Source organism: Manduca sexta, unplaced genomic scaffold (assembly GCF_014839805.1).
Source record: "Manduca sexta isolate Smith_Timp_Sample1 unplaced genomic scaffold, JHU_Msex_v1.0 HiC_scaffold_3077, whole genome shotgun sequence".
Classification (NCBI taxonomy): Eukaryota; Metazoa; Arthropoda; class Insecta; order Lepidoptera; family Sphingidae; genus Manduca; species Manduca sexta.
The window spans coordinates 2,134-16,644 of NW_023594106.1; the positions used below are offsets into that span (position 1 = coordinate 2,134).

The window sequence follows — 14,511 nt, forward strand, 5'->3', positions numbered from 1 at the left end:
ATAAAGATATTATACGAAAGTTAATGGTTTTTGGAAAATAATTATAAATACCGTTAACTAAAAAAATCGTATTCATCACTAAAAACGGTATTCAAAACTGTAAATATGAATAATATTATTGTGTTTTATTTTTTGTCTTAATTAGAACAAAAAATCTGCCATTGACAAGACAACTAACACCTACACATTTTAAATATTTACGCATTTCCAATTCCTAATTCACTTCTCAAGAGCTAAGAGTGGGTTTTGCTCAAAATTTTCTTATAACATATGCATAAAATTATGTACAACATATCCAAAAATAATACCGAAAAACGTTCACAAAACAATTTCGTTATTCCAGATATTTCCAGCGACATGTAGATATTGGCGGTTACGGCGAGAGCGAGCGGTTGGATCCACCACTCCACATGCCGAAAACACTCCGCAGTCAGCAGAAAGGTACATACCCAATATCGCAATATATACCTGTTTTACCAAAGCAAACCTAGACTACGTATACTATACAAAATCTGAACAATTTCCTCTGCACCGGATGAAAATAAATGACATTATTGTGTTAAACTGGAATCAAAGTTACCGCGTTAGTCAGAACACCATACCGACATTAAAATTCTTCAATGAGTCGGTCAAGGATAATTCTAATGATAAATGGGTTGAGAGGTCAGTGAACCTGCCATACTCATTCTTACGAACCCGGGGGCCGCAGCCAAGACGATTTTCTACAGTCGTTAACGCTAACATTATGTATAGAAGTCATATCCCAGCGATATATATCGATAGGATATATTATGTCATTTCCATAAACTTTTTCTGGTTTATATTAGCGTTAAAGTTTTAGAAAGGCATCTTGGCTACAGTTCCTAGTAGTAGTGTAATGGTAAATAAAAATGCTATATACGTGAGATATAAACCATTCTAACCATACTGTACGCATAACGTAGTCGTGGACCAAAAATGAATGACCATTTTTAACTGTTTTTAAAGCAGTAAGAGTATGGCTCTACCCGGCTCTACATAGCTTTATTGTAATGTACTTTGTTATCAACAACCTATTTACATCTTTATATGCATATTCGATGCTTTTAAGGAGGAACAATTTTGAACAAACTCTCTATTGGCTTTATGCCAGACGTGTCGACTTGTCATTCTCGCGGAAAGCGTTATACTTGAGAGTTGCGGTGGAAGTAATAGTTACGATTAGGTCACGCCATAAAATTACGTCTCTTCTAAAGTAAATACAAGCTCCAACAATGTTTCAACCTTAAATAATAAATATAAAATAACACAATATTTATAATCTATCAAAACCGATTGTAACAATTTAATGCTGTGAAAAGCGCTAAACAAATTTTATTAGTAGTAACAAACTTTATTTTTCCCTCTACCTACATAGACATTAGACATGCAGAGTAATGATTCGCGTGTGTCAAGTGTTGTTACTGACGTCAAAACGTAACTTTCGTAAGTAGGTCATGTATTTAATTCTTTGCTAACAGCAAATAATATGTGAGCCGACCTTGCCACACGTTACATTGCAGATGACTGCATTTCTCATTTATAATGTGTTTAAAATGCTAAGCACAATACGTTTTAGACACATAACAAAGCAGAATACAATGCGTATTATTACGGTACTAATAAATGTGATTTAATATATATTAATGGTTTGATACGGACCGCTTACAATAGGTCTATCTGGAAATATGTGAGCGAGACTCATGTTCAGCAGTGGACATCCTGCGGCTGACGATGATGATGATGTTGAATGGAATGGTTACGAACCAAAAAGATTTTGTTTATATTTATATTTCAAGTAGATACATAGTCCAAAGCAGCTAGTCTGCCCCTCGGCAATTTTCACTTACTGACTGAAATACATTTTTGGGCTGATATTGGAAAATTCACTAAACATGGTACCTACTTTGGATATGAATTATTTTCACAATGTAATTTTTTTATACGACACACTTAGTCAACATTTCATAATACCAATACGCGATAGTAAGTACTTGAAAAATTAACTCAAGAAGATATTATTATTATTACAAGTAGGTTAATTCTAACGCGCTCTAAGCATTTCATCTAACACATTCATAGAAACGTTACATTAACATGCAACATAGAATTTTCGTCGAATAGAGCGTGAGGTGTTGTAAAGGAACTGCAATAAAACTCCTCACAATTTCGTTGAAATTGCCTTCGGGCATTATTCACTGTAAGTTAAATGCCCATCATACAGAATGAACATTTCGTTGAAAACTTCATTGGGCATTTGTGGAAGCTTCTAATAATTATAACAATATTCTACCATCTGCCCACTAAATGTAAACACAATGTAGTAGAGCCATACGCCGGCTTGGGCGGATTTCTACCACTGTCTAACGAACAATAAAGAAACTAACGTGAAACCATATATAATTATCTTTGGTGACCCATATATCCTCTATTCTTTTCTCTTAAAACCGACAACGCATCCATGAATTTTTCATGGAATAGGGTATTTTTCTATGTTATAATTTATTCATTCAATAATATGTTACAGCAATTAATACGACAAAGAAGCCCTTTTGTAAAAACTAAAAGTATTACATATTTCAAATATTGTAATACGTAGGAGTGGGCGCATAGTGAGATTATCACTTCGTCTCTTTCGCACGCACGCCTCCTAATTTTCAATGACGACACGTGCATAATATTGTAGTGCGCTGCGCCTATTTTTTCGTTTCTTGATAATTATCCCGAATACTGAAATTCAAAGGGTTCTAACGTACTGATTTTTTACCGGATTTTAATCATCCTTTCTGTATTAGAAATTATATGGCGCAAATATTTGATAATAGTAAAGAACATTTAAATTAAACTATTTTACGAATTTTATCACGGTTTTAATATTTTACTTTTCTCCCGACGTTTCGAAGACTTTGCAGCCTTCATGGTCACGGGGGGGGGACTGCGGTGTTGTTCATCCGCAAAGTCAGAGTTACAATATCTACCTACATTTTATAAATATACAACTTTTTAAAATTTTTTAGCTGTTGGTGGTCCGATCTACGCAGAATGAGCTCACAGTGTCTTGAAGTCTGACAGCCGGTCTTTTGGGTTCCGATTTAATTAAATGTAGAACTGGATCCCAGGCTAGTGCAAGCTTCCAACCATCTTCCCTATTGAAATTAGGATGTTTTTTTAATTTCAATAGCCTCGCGGATCATCCTAGGGATGGAGTCGGTGTTCTTTTGCAAGGATTTGTGGCTTGTCTAGTCGCAGATAATGGTTGGAGCCTCCTTCAGAGTGTTCAGCGACTGCAGACTTCGTAGAGCGTCGGTGTTTCACGTCAGCTATATGTTCTTTTACGCGGGACCCTATATTTCGTTTAGTTTGGCCTATATAACAGAGGCCACAGTTGCAATCTATCTTATATACTCGCGGTTCTTGCAGAGGTACCTATATGGCACTTGACAGGTGGTAAAAATTGAAAAATGTCATCAAATACCCTATTGTGGATGTTTAAGGGAAGTAAAATACGTTTAGTGATCCGTTTGCTTGTACAGTCAGCAACAGAAGTCGTTGAACATTATTTGTTTCCAATATTTCCTAATCATTATCATTTACCATAAGTTACTGACTATTTAAAGACAAAACAACTTGTCATAATTGAACTACAAAAGTAGCTGAACGCTGTCAAACCATTCACTGGTAAACATTACTAGCGACAATTATTTATGATCTGTAGTAAATACAAATGTGGCTGAAATTAGCAAATTCTTTATTTTATATACAAGCTTTTTTTCAACAGTCCAGAATTTCAATTAAATTGTTATTCTATAACATACTAGCTTTGGCTCGCTACTCCGCCTGCGTGAAAATGTTTTTCAAGGACTAAAGTCTTGCTTTATATTTACCCGGGATAGAAAGTAGCATATAGCGCTTAAGAGTAATGTAGCTTCCTATTAGTGAAATATTTTAAAATCGGTTAAACAGTTCCTGAGTTTAGCGCATTCAAACAAACAAACTATTCAGGTTTATATAATTATATAATAGTATACATTGAAGTTAATAACCAGAATTATAAATTATTAAGTACGGACAAAACATCATAATATATCAGTAAGTAATATTTTAACATTAATAGGAATAGGTTAGTTACATTTTAAATATCCTATTTTATAGAGCACTGGCCGGTTTAAGGAACAAATGTGTAAATTCAAAATTATTGTGGCAGGAGATTCTCTTTGAAGGATTCAAAGCGTAAACGTCAGTTTCTTTTTCATATTTTTTTCAGCCAATCCTTTACTTTGGTATCCATATTGAAATGATAACCTTAATCTGTACTCCTCTTTGGTAAGTGATTTTTGATCCGTTTCAATGTTCAGGTGTTTTGTAAATTAGTATCTGTTCATCGACTTTTGTTGCTGATCGTACAAGCACATTTTAACAACAAAAACATCGTACGCAACATGTTTATCGATTGAAAGTGTTCACATCGTGTTTATTGTAGTTAATAAACTAACACCTACTATACAATACTAAAATATCCTTAAAGATTTCTTTTCACATGTGCTCAGGTAATAATAATAATATTTTTTTTTAGACACAAAAATTGGTTGCAAGTTTTAGTACTCTGTTTCCTAAACTAAGCAAATATTATATATTAGGAGAACAATGCCATCCTTTACAATTCCTTTATTTTTCTTTACAATTTTATCTCATACATCTCTGTTCTAACGTTAGCGCAAAGGCGATTTCTCTTAAATTTCTTTTAAGAGTTTAATAATTAATTAATCCTTCGAATGGCTATCAATAATATCAATAATTTTATAGCAGGAGATGGATTTGACTACAGCTGCGCACAAGATGATTGTTTTTGTCAAATGATATAATGGTTTAAAGACAACTTAGCTGGTTTTCATTTGCTGTACACCACTCTCCTTTAAATGATAAAACAAATATAATTATTAAACTATCATTCCATCGACCACAGTTTTAAATTTTACTTTGCTTGTCGTTGTCTACAATACAGAGCTACTACTAATCTTATAATATTAAAAATGTGACTTTATCATAAAACGAAATTAATTTAGTTTGTGTGTTTGCAGATGTCCTAATATGGGTTGGTCATGCGTCGTGGCACGCGTTGTGGCCTTCTTCCTCATGCTCAACGGGGTATCTGCTCTCACATCCGACATGTAAGAAATTATCGCTTATATCTGCTTCTTCAACCTTCCCATATTCTACTTCCATGTGGGATGCAACATACTTTATAGCAACAAGACCTCCCAATTCACGTCCTATATGTTATAATATTCAAAATTGTTATTAGAAGGTAACATATTAGTGATAACTAAGATATAATGCAAACAAACTTTTAACTACGAAAGACAATGCACATTATTCAAGCATGCTCGACCTGGTAAGTCCATCATGTGCAGATGAACTTAATTTGTGTCTCAAATATTACGTTGGTAAAGTTTGTACAATCCTTTGGATTTTCGTACGTTCTCAAAATAGCCAATTAGAAAACCTTGCGTGAGGTACAAATATCCATATTTCTATGTCAATACTGAGGTACTATAAGGTAAGCAATTTGAGTAAAGTGAGTATATGAGGATGTCGTCGGCCGAGCGGGAGGCGTCCGAACGAACATAATACGCTGGCCGGTCCGCAACCGGCCAACCGGAAAATTCTTCGCTCCATTTATAGACCCTTCGACATTGTGCAAAACGTGCAATGTCTGTGAGGTAAATATATGACGTTACAACTAAAGGCTACTACTTTTACTGACAAATATATCAATCAACTCAGTGCTCATTTATAGTTTAAAGATTCTCTGTCATTGTTTTATTAAACAGACTTCTCATTTTAGAGGAAGATAGTACTTTAACTTCTGAAAATTATTAAAGACTAGACATTGTATTGTGTTAACTTTGTAACTCAATGGTTTGAATATTCAGTGGCGTCTGTATATTTGCTAGCGACCTTGTTTTCAGTTTCCCACAACTTAATTAAAATTTGACGCCCGCCGTGCAGTGTATGTATTGTACGAGTTTATTGATTCTATCAGTTTACTCATTGGCAGAGGAACAATTCGTAAAAGCATACCGTATGACTGTCAGTTGTGCAGTACGTAATATGAAACAATTACCTAATGCATAAAATCTAACAGAAATTCAATTGTTTTTACAAAAAGTTTTAGGTGGGTTTCCTGAAATACTTTTGAGTCCAGAACACAAAATCCCTTTACATTCATATAAATGACAAAGGTACAAGAGGTAAACACAATAGACTGTTGGCAACCTTGTAATTAACTAACGCTTTCCATTCGCAGTTTTGCAGCGGGAAAGTCGGACAAAGAGATATTAGACAACCTTCTGAAAAACACCCGCTACGACAAAAGACTGCTTCCGCCAGTAGATGGTACGTACAACAGTCATCAAATCAGATGTATTAGTTAAAATCTGTTTAACATTAGGTACATATTTAATTTTCTTTCAAATATTGGTGATTTTGTTAGCTTGTCACTTGCTAGGATTAGTGAAACATTAATGTAACATTGCAGATCCAGAATTCTGTTGTGGTCTAACTTCTCCCAACGACTCTTTGGCACAAAGTAAGGTCGGCTTTCCATCGCTCCGGCCTCGGTCGCACAATCGTGGTGCGTTGTGTTATATGTTTATGAAAAGAGAAACTCCTCAGTGTATTGCATTTTATATAAGCAGTAGTATATTTATGTTCCTAAAGTGCATGCTAAAATGTTACGTTATGTCTCACGTGGCTGGGCTTTAGTATTGTTGTATGTCCACCCATAGATTTATAATCGTATTTTTTTCCTCCTATTCTCCTTTCTGCACCACCATCTTATAATAATAACCACAAAATAAATACGTAATTGCAATTCTCAAATACACACCTAAAAACCGGAGCTTTATAATATAATACTTGTGTCAAATTTAATTGTAGATTACATATTTTACTTTAGGTATACAATCAGGCTTTTTATCATCAATGTTTTCTCTTTTCACAAACATCAAACACGAAACCAATAATTTTCCCTTATATTTTCAAAAATGACAATTCATAATCATCTTTCGAAGAAGCATCGGATCTGCTAATTTCTCGTACACAGTTTTAAATGAAATATTAAATGTTATATAAATAGAGTTATTTTAATTTTATCATGTTACGGTGATATGTATAATTTGAGGTTTCGCCTTTGAGCATAATTTATTTTCATTAAACTTCTAAAATTGGACCAATTACGTATAATACAAAAAAAAAAACAAAATACTGCACTAAAAAGCATGAATTTCACTGTAAATCCGTTTCTGTGTTTTGTAAATTAGATTTATGTTGTCACACCTCGTTGTTGTCAATGCCTTACTGCGTCTATACTAATTTGCTTTTATTTTTTCAGGTGTACTCACCGTTAATGTTAGCGTGCTACTTCTAAGCTTAGCTTCTCCAGACGAATCTAGTCTTGTAAGTAAATACTTGTTATACATTAACGCTATTTCTGCTTGTTCCATGTCAGTGATCGGTATTGTGCGTTAACGTTATAAATTGACCAATGGGTAGGTGGTACAAGGCACTGAAACCAAACTGAACCTTACAGAAATACGAGGTGGAATTTTTACTTCAGCAGCAGTGGTATGATCCGCGATTACGGTACTCCAATCAGTCTCATTACGATTACCTGAACGCTATCCACCATCACGAAGACATTTGGCTGCCCGACACATACTTTATCATGCATGGAGATTTTAAGGTCAGTTCCCGTCGCATTTTAATTTTAATAATTAAGGAACCAACCTTTACAACTAATTTTATACAAAATTATTTCCGCCATGCTTTCTATTGAAGGAGTATTCTGAACATTCACGGGTAACTGCACCAAATGCTTCCTCAATATCAATGGACCATAAAAGCTGGCACTGTCATGTTTGCTATTTTCATTTGTAAAAGTATTTTTATAGATTTTGCATAATGTACTTATTTCGGTGTGAGAATATAAATAAAAAATATATCAAGCGTTGTAATAATGGGTTGTGGGACTATAGCGGCCGTAGATGCTTTGAAAGATAGTTTTGTTTAATAATATACACTTGGGTAATATTTTCAGGATCCAATAATACCAATGCATTTCGCGTTGCGTATTTATCGTAATGGAACTATTAACTATTTAATGCGGCGGCATCTCATCTTATCCTGTCAAGGACGGCTCAACATCTTTCCATTTGATGACCCATTGTGTTCATTTGCCTTAGAAAGTAGTAAGTAAATGTTTGTATTGTAAGCTATACTTTAGTTCACCCTTGATGGTTTACATTATTAAAAGAGCACGTATACTGCAAATCGTACGATTTACTTTTTCAGTATCTTATGAGCAGTCAGCGATAACGTATGTTTGGAAGAACGATGAAGACACTCTTCGAAAATCGCCTTCTTTAACTACTCTAAACGCATACCTCATCCAAAATCAAACCATCCCCTGCCCTATCAAGGCTAGTTGGAGAGGTAACAAACTATTGTTTATTATACATAGAAATATACATCATACCAATGACGCTTATAACGTCGACTTTTGATCAACAATATTTTTGGTTTATTCCAGCCTCAACGAAATTATGTAGATAGAAGCAGAATTATTTTTATGTTTCAAGCACATCCTTATACTTTGCACAGAAACAAATTAACGATCATTTCGTAATTATTATAAATTCAAATTCTGATTAACTCTTTTCAGCTTGGTCTTGATTTCCGTAAGGTTAATTTTAAAGTTTGATTTGTGTGTCATCAACAGTTAGTAGAAAGCTTATTTAGTGTATGTAATGTGCTCATAATGTGTTAAACTTAAATTTACAGTACATACAGCCTGATTACGCATGCTCATTAGTTTGTTAATTACGATGTTAAACCCCAGTTATGTATTTATATTCAACTTAACACTAACTAAAGTAGACTAAATGTTATGTGGATGTTGTTCATTAGTAAAATTACAAACGTAGTATGTAAGAATTTGTTAACGTCTTTGCAAGCAGCTGAGGGTAATTCACTTTACGAAGAAGACGAAGAGCTGACATGTAATCTTTGCCAGAGACGCTTTGAGGAGCAAGGTATTTGAGTCGCACCGGACGCGAACAAGTCCGGTGACGTCGTATTTAAAATATATTTTGCTTATGTGTGAGTAAATGCGTTTTTGTGTTATCATTCTAATTGCGAAAAACTTTCAAGGTCAGCCGTCAAGAGGTACTTCGAAGGTGTATTTCCTGATTCCTGATAAGATCATGTTACTTATCACATCATACAAATCATCATAAATATCATTTCCATGCATGTATAAGTGAATGTTACAGCACGTGCATAGTGCGCTGTTTCGTAATTATTTTCGTTAACACTGTAACACAACACGCTTTACTCATACATACGGACTGTAGCTAGTTAATTAGATGACCTTAGTTTGTGTAATTAATAATTTTATTCCACAAGGCCTCTGAATGGAGTTACTTGGAATTTTTGATCCATGCCGACCCCAGATTTGGGTTTAAAATTCCCTTTTACTTTCCTTATATTTACCACACCGATTACTGTAAAAGCGTAATGCACTACTGTGTGACATTCCAAATTTATCTAACAATATTACTTCACAGGTAACTACAGCTGTTTAAAGGTCGACTTAATCTTTACTAGAGACCGAGCGTTCTACTTTACGACTGTATTTATCCCTGGAATTATTCTGGTGACGTCTTCATTCATCACGTTTTTGGCTGGGTGGAACGCGGTGCCAGCCCGTTCCATGATAGGTAAAATATATGGCTGGCAATCGAATGCTCTCGGTCTTGCATCTTGCATTACTTTTATCTATGGTCGTAGTTGTGGCTGGGGCTGTCTATAGATCACGCTACTTTTCCGCAGGTTCTTGGCAATTAATCGCAGGCGATGTAAATAACACCCTGGATATAAGCGATTCTTGCCAAGAAATCTGTTTCACCAAAACATTTTTGTTTTAATTTTTATTTTTCGATTTTGCTTAATATTTTTAGGTAATTACAGCTGCCTCAAAGTGGATCTCATCTTTACGCGGGATAGATCTTTTTACTTCACAACAGTTTTCATTCCGGGGATTATTTTGGTGACATCATCATTTATTACTTTTTGGCTGGAATGGAATGCAGTGCCTGCTAGAGTCATGATAGGTTGGTGTTTCCAATTGATTCATTTGCTCGCCTCATTTGTTTTTTTTTTGTCAATGAAAAACAAAAGAGGATATTTTAATTCGTTGCGTACAAATTATGTTTCATAAATAATATTTGTTTTTTTAGGTAATACAAATTTCAAATAATGATCATGTGGGTTATTTTGGAAATGTAATTTTCTTTAATACCGCTAGGTCTTCAGCTTTTAGTTCAAAAAGCTTTGTAATATGCAGAATTTACTATATAGTGCTTATTTTGAGATATGTTGGTATATATTGGGTGATATCCAATATTAAGTTTTGTGTCTGGGTATTGACGGAGCTAATTTTAGCTCTACATAATTAAAAAAAGGCCTTCAGAGTTTCTGATACCCACGACGCAAGACCTATATTTTATTTTAAGCCCAAATTTATGTCAGTTACTGTTAGCCGCTGGTATCTATATTTCTAAATATTTTTTATAGAAATATTGAATACTTGTATGAATGTTTTAGCTTTCGATGTGATGATTGCATTAGTTTATTGCCGTAATTTAATATTCTTTTTTCATTTAAAATGCGAATAGACGTTAAGATTGGTATATTATTCTTTTAATTATTAATAAAGTACTATGAACGACAAAATCAAAGATAATATATTGCATAATTTTATATACTAAGATTAAAAGGTGACTTTCGAAATAAGGATAATATAAATACAAACTATAAAAACATTTAGTCACTAAATAATAAATAAAAGAAAATACAAATGCAATCCTTACGCATAACTTTTGGTGATTACGGCTTAATTTTTTGTAGCATAACAATGTCTCATGGTATCTACTTCAAATTTCGATTATCACCTATTTTGCACAATAATTACTTATGGTTATACAATCACGTAGTACTACATTTATTTTAAAGTAAGAATACAGCATTGCATATTCTATATTTGTTATTCATAGCAAAATTAAAAGATCGTTTAATTGAAGCAAGCTAGTGTATAAACGAACTATAAATATATTTTTTTGTCACAGGTGTAACTACAATGTTGAACTTTTTCACAACATCGAACGGATTTCGATCCACGTTGCCAGTCGTCTCTAACCTGACTGCAATGAACGTGTGGGACGGTGTGTGTATGTGTTTCATTTACGCCTCCCTCTTGGAGTTTGTGTGCGTCAACTACGTCGGCAGAAAACGACCACTCCACAACGTGGTCTACAGGCCCGGAGAGAATCCGGTGACACAGGTAAATACCAAACTTTAATTCCGTGATCGGGCCGTTGTTATTTATCCCGTGTTGCTTCGACTTGTTACTCCTTCCATATGAATTCCTTTTTGTTGGACAAATGGCAATGTGATCGATGTTGTTTCGTAGCGCCGCAATAATGATCTGAACCGCATTAAAATACCTTACTCATTTACATGTGATAAAGTCGAGATAACTGTTAGTCACAGAACATGTAAACCAAGTATATTATTCAACTTTATAGATACCTATAAATGTGTGCATTACTTAAATTGTTTGTATATACACTCATTGTACGCTACTCAATTTTCTTGTCTTAGTTGTGGCCTCCTTAATAAGCTGCTGCAATCTTTACTTCTATTTATATAATTCAAAGCACTTCCAATTTTAATTATTTATGGATATTGGGTATTAATAGCCCGAAATTCCATAAATATTCACGAAGGAGAAATTAATCTTTTATAGCCGATTTTTACGGATTTAAAAGCATTCTACGCCTTTTAAATATACTTGGAACATGTTCTTTTACTCAAGATTTACGTCTATTTTGTTTATTATATGGAATTCCTTCGTGAATAATATTTTTTAATATTTACTCTTTGCAATGTTTTCTTATTACTACTTATAACAACAAGACATAGCACCTGTTATTTACAATTTTTGTACAATTAACAAATCCGCAATGTCGTGTTGTTAATTTTCTCTTTCTTCAGCATGCCTCACCTAATCAAACTAACCTATTTACTGCATGTATGTACGTTGTTCTATAAAACATTAGGTAAGCGACAATTCATTAAATCTAATTACCATGTTGCGATTGTACCACCGCATCATAAAGACTACTTTGTGTGGCCATTCAATTCTTTTTATTTCCCCACTTCTAGTTTATCTTCATATTAGCCTATCATAAAATTTTACAGGTTTCAGACATTTTTAAATTAGAAAACATTGCAAAGATATAAAAATAAGTATATTGGCAGTGAGATTTGAATGACAGTAACGTCCCTTGTAATTGTGGTCACGACAAGCTAGTCTACGTTCATGATTGCACATCTCTAGACCATCTGTCACGAGTGAACAAACTGTGTGTGTGATGTGTTCGCAGCGACTGCCCGCAGTCCTGAGCAGGATAGGCATTATACTGGCCAGCCCCTTGGTAAGAACGATCGCCAGATTCATTGGCACTGATCCGAACATTACACTGTTGTATTTCTTTTTTGATCATACTTTACATCATTACTATGAAAAGTTATATACTCTTGTATTATACAAATATAATTATTAATATCTGATTGTATATTTTCGGTGGAAGCGCAAGTGTTACTTTTTAATGGCGATTATTTTCTCCCTTTTAGGAGATATCCCAATTATTAAGAAAATACCGAAAGTGCGCCTTTCAACAATTACATAGAATAAATAATATGTAGGATACTATCGTACGCGATAATAATTTGTAGTAAGTGACATGACAATGCCCACTTACTAAAGAAAAATATATATTTATATAATATCTACGTGTTACAAACAATACTTTTGTTATGTTTTTAAAGGAAATTGTTCTCAAAATAAAAATATATGAAACATTAAAATCGCGAATTAGAGACACAAAATACTTTTTATAGGAATCTCTCCTGTTGTGAAAATAATTACTAAAATTAACACTAACGTTTCCATCCTGTATGTATCCAGTTTGGAAACAAAACAAATACATCTCCAAATCCTTATATCTTTTTTTTACAATAAACGGTATTTTAATAATATTTTAACAGATTTAATAAACTAAGTTGAATACTAAAAAGAAATATAAACAGACACTTTCTATGCTTCGGCACGGTTTTAACTGCATGTTATTCCAATTTCTACCAGCTTTTGTAGAGTGAAAAGCTTTGTAGCGGTATGTACTCTTTTTTATTTATATTTATACAAATGCTTTTGAAATAAATATGATAAAATATATTCAATTAAGAACTTAGTTGTTCATAAGCATGTCATAAAATACGTATGTATACTTTTTTTTAAATTAATTACCTTGATGCTTTTTTCTAATTGAAGTAGATTCGATATAGATGAAAATCCATTTTATTACAAAACATAAATTTCAATATAATACAGTTACTTCAAACTCACGTACTTACCTAATGCTTGTCAGACATCAGACAACCGAAAATAAGGAACTTGCCTCTTACGGTGCTTGTAGAAAGTATACACAAGTAGGTACATCGTACATTACAATATTCTGCTTGTTTGAAAAGCAGTGTCTTAAAGCGACATTTGCGTTAAACGTTAGTTCAATCTTTATCACGCTTCGGCTATAATCAGTATCCATTTACCTAGGAGGCGGTGGCATTTCTCCAATGGGCAAAATCTGAGACCCCACAACCGGAATGTAGCGGCGCTGTAAGTGATGTCACTGAAACATCCAACCAAACCATACGCCCCCACATCATCATCCGATTCTGATATCACGAAAACAAACATCATTTTATTTAACGCTGCTTCGGATTACTTCAGCCTGTGAGTATATTATATCATACAATTATGATCATACGGCATACCTGTACGTAGAGTTGAATACGGCCGTCCAGCTCATTCGGTTAGTTTTTACCAAGTACCTAGGTACACTATCATGCTTTTTGTAATGTGTATTTTGAATGATTGCGTGCTGCCGCTACATACTGCATTACGTACCCAGTAAACTGTAGATAAGCCTATCGGAACCTTGTTTAAGGACCTAAATTATTATCGTTATAGGGAGACAAAAGCGGGAGTCGACAGGTGCGGCCGATTTAGTTTCGTGTACTGCCTGTACAGGAGCTCCTGGCTCATGTACGCACACTGCAAACAATGGCGGTGTATCGGAGGTAACTGAATTACTTATTTTAATTACTTTTCATCTACATAATAAAATGTAAATAATAACACTAGCTGACTGACAAAGAAGGCACAGCTCAAACCAAAGATTCTAGAAGCATGAAATTTTGCACACAGCTCCTTTAAATAAAGTACTTACATAAAAGAAGAGGAAAAAATTTAAGAATATTAGCAGTTCTCGAAATTATATTTTCATAGATGAGTTGACTGAATTTGAATTA

The 14,511-nt window shown here is 33.9% G+C and overlaps 1 protein-coding gene across 1 annotated transcript; it reads left to right on the top strand.

The window, feature by feature from the left end:
- The first annotated feature begins 347 nt into the window (after positions 1–347).
- LOC119192721 (glutamate-gated chloride channel-like) lies at positions 348–13,879 on the top strand. The gene is made up of 12 exons (XM_037446483.1): positions 348–441; positions 5,097–5,186; positions 6,326–6,414; positions 6,557–6,652; positions 7,412–7,476; positions 7,610–7,762; positions 7,858–7,878; positions 8,117–8,267; positions 8,371–8,511; positions 10,038–10,190; positions 11,205–11,419; positions 13,754–13,879. The coding sequence occupies exons 2-12, from the start codon at positions 5,107–5,109 to the stop codon at positions 13,877–13,879; spliced, it is 1,290 nt and encodes a 429-aa protein (XP_037302380.1). The 5' UTR covers positions 348–441; positions 5,097–5,106.
- Positions 13,880–14,511: the final 632 nt, after the last annotated feature.

Bases quoted from the DNA above. Each gene is read 5' to 3' on its own strand.
- LOC119192721 (XM_037446483.1), top strand. From the start codon at position 5,107: ATGGGTTGGTCATGCGTCGTGGCACGCGTTGTGGCCTTCTTCCTCATG. The intron at 5,187-6,325 runs GTAAGAAATTAT...TTCCATTCGCAG, and splicing joins TCTGCTCTCACATCCGACAT to TTTTGCAGCGGGAAAGTCGG. The intron at 8,512-10,037 runs GTAACAAACTAT...TAATATTTTTAG, and splicing joins TATCAAGGCTAGTTGGAGAG to GTAATTACAGCTGCCTCAAA.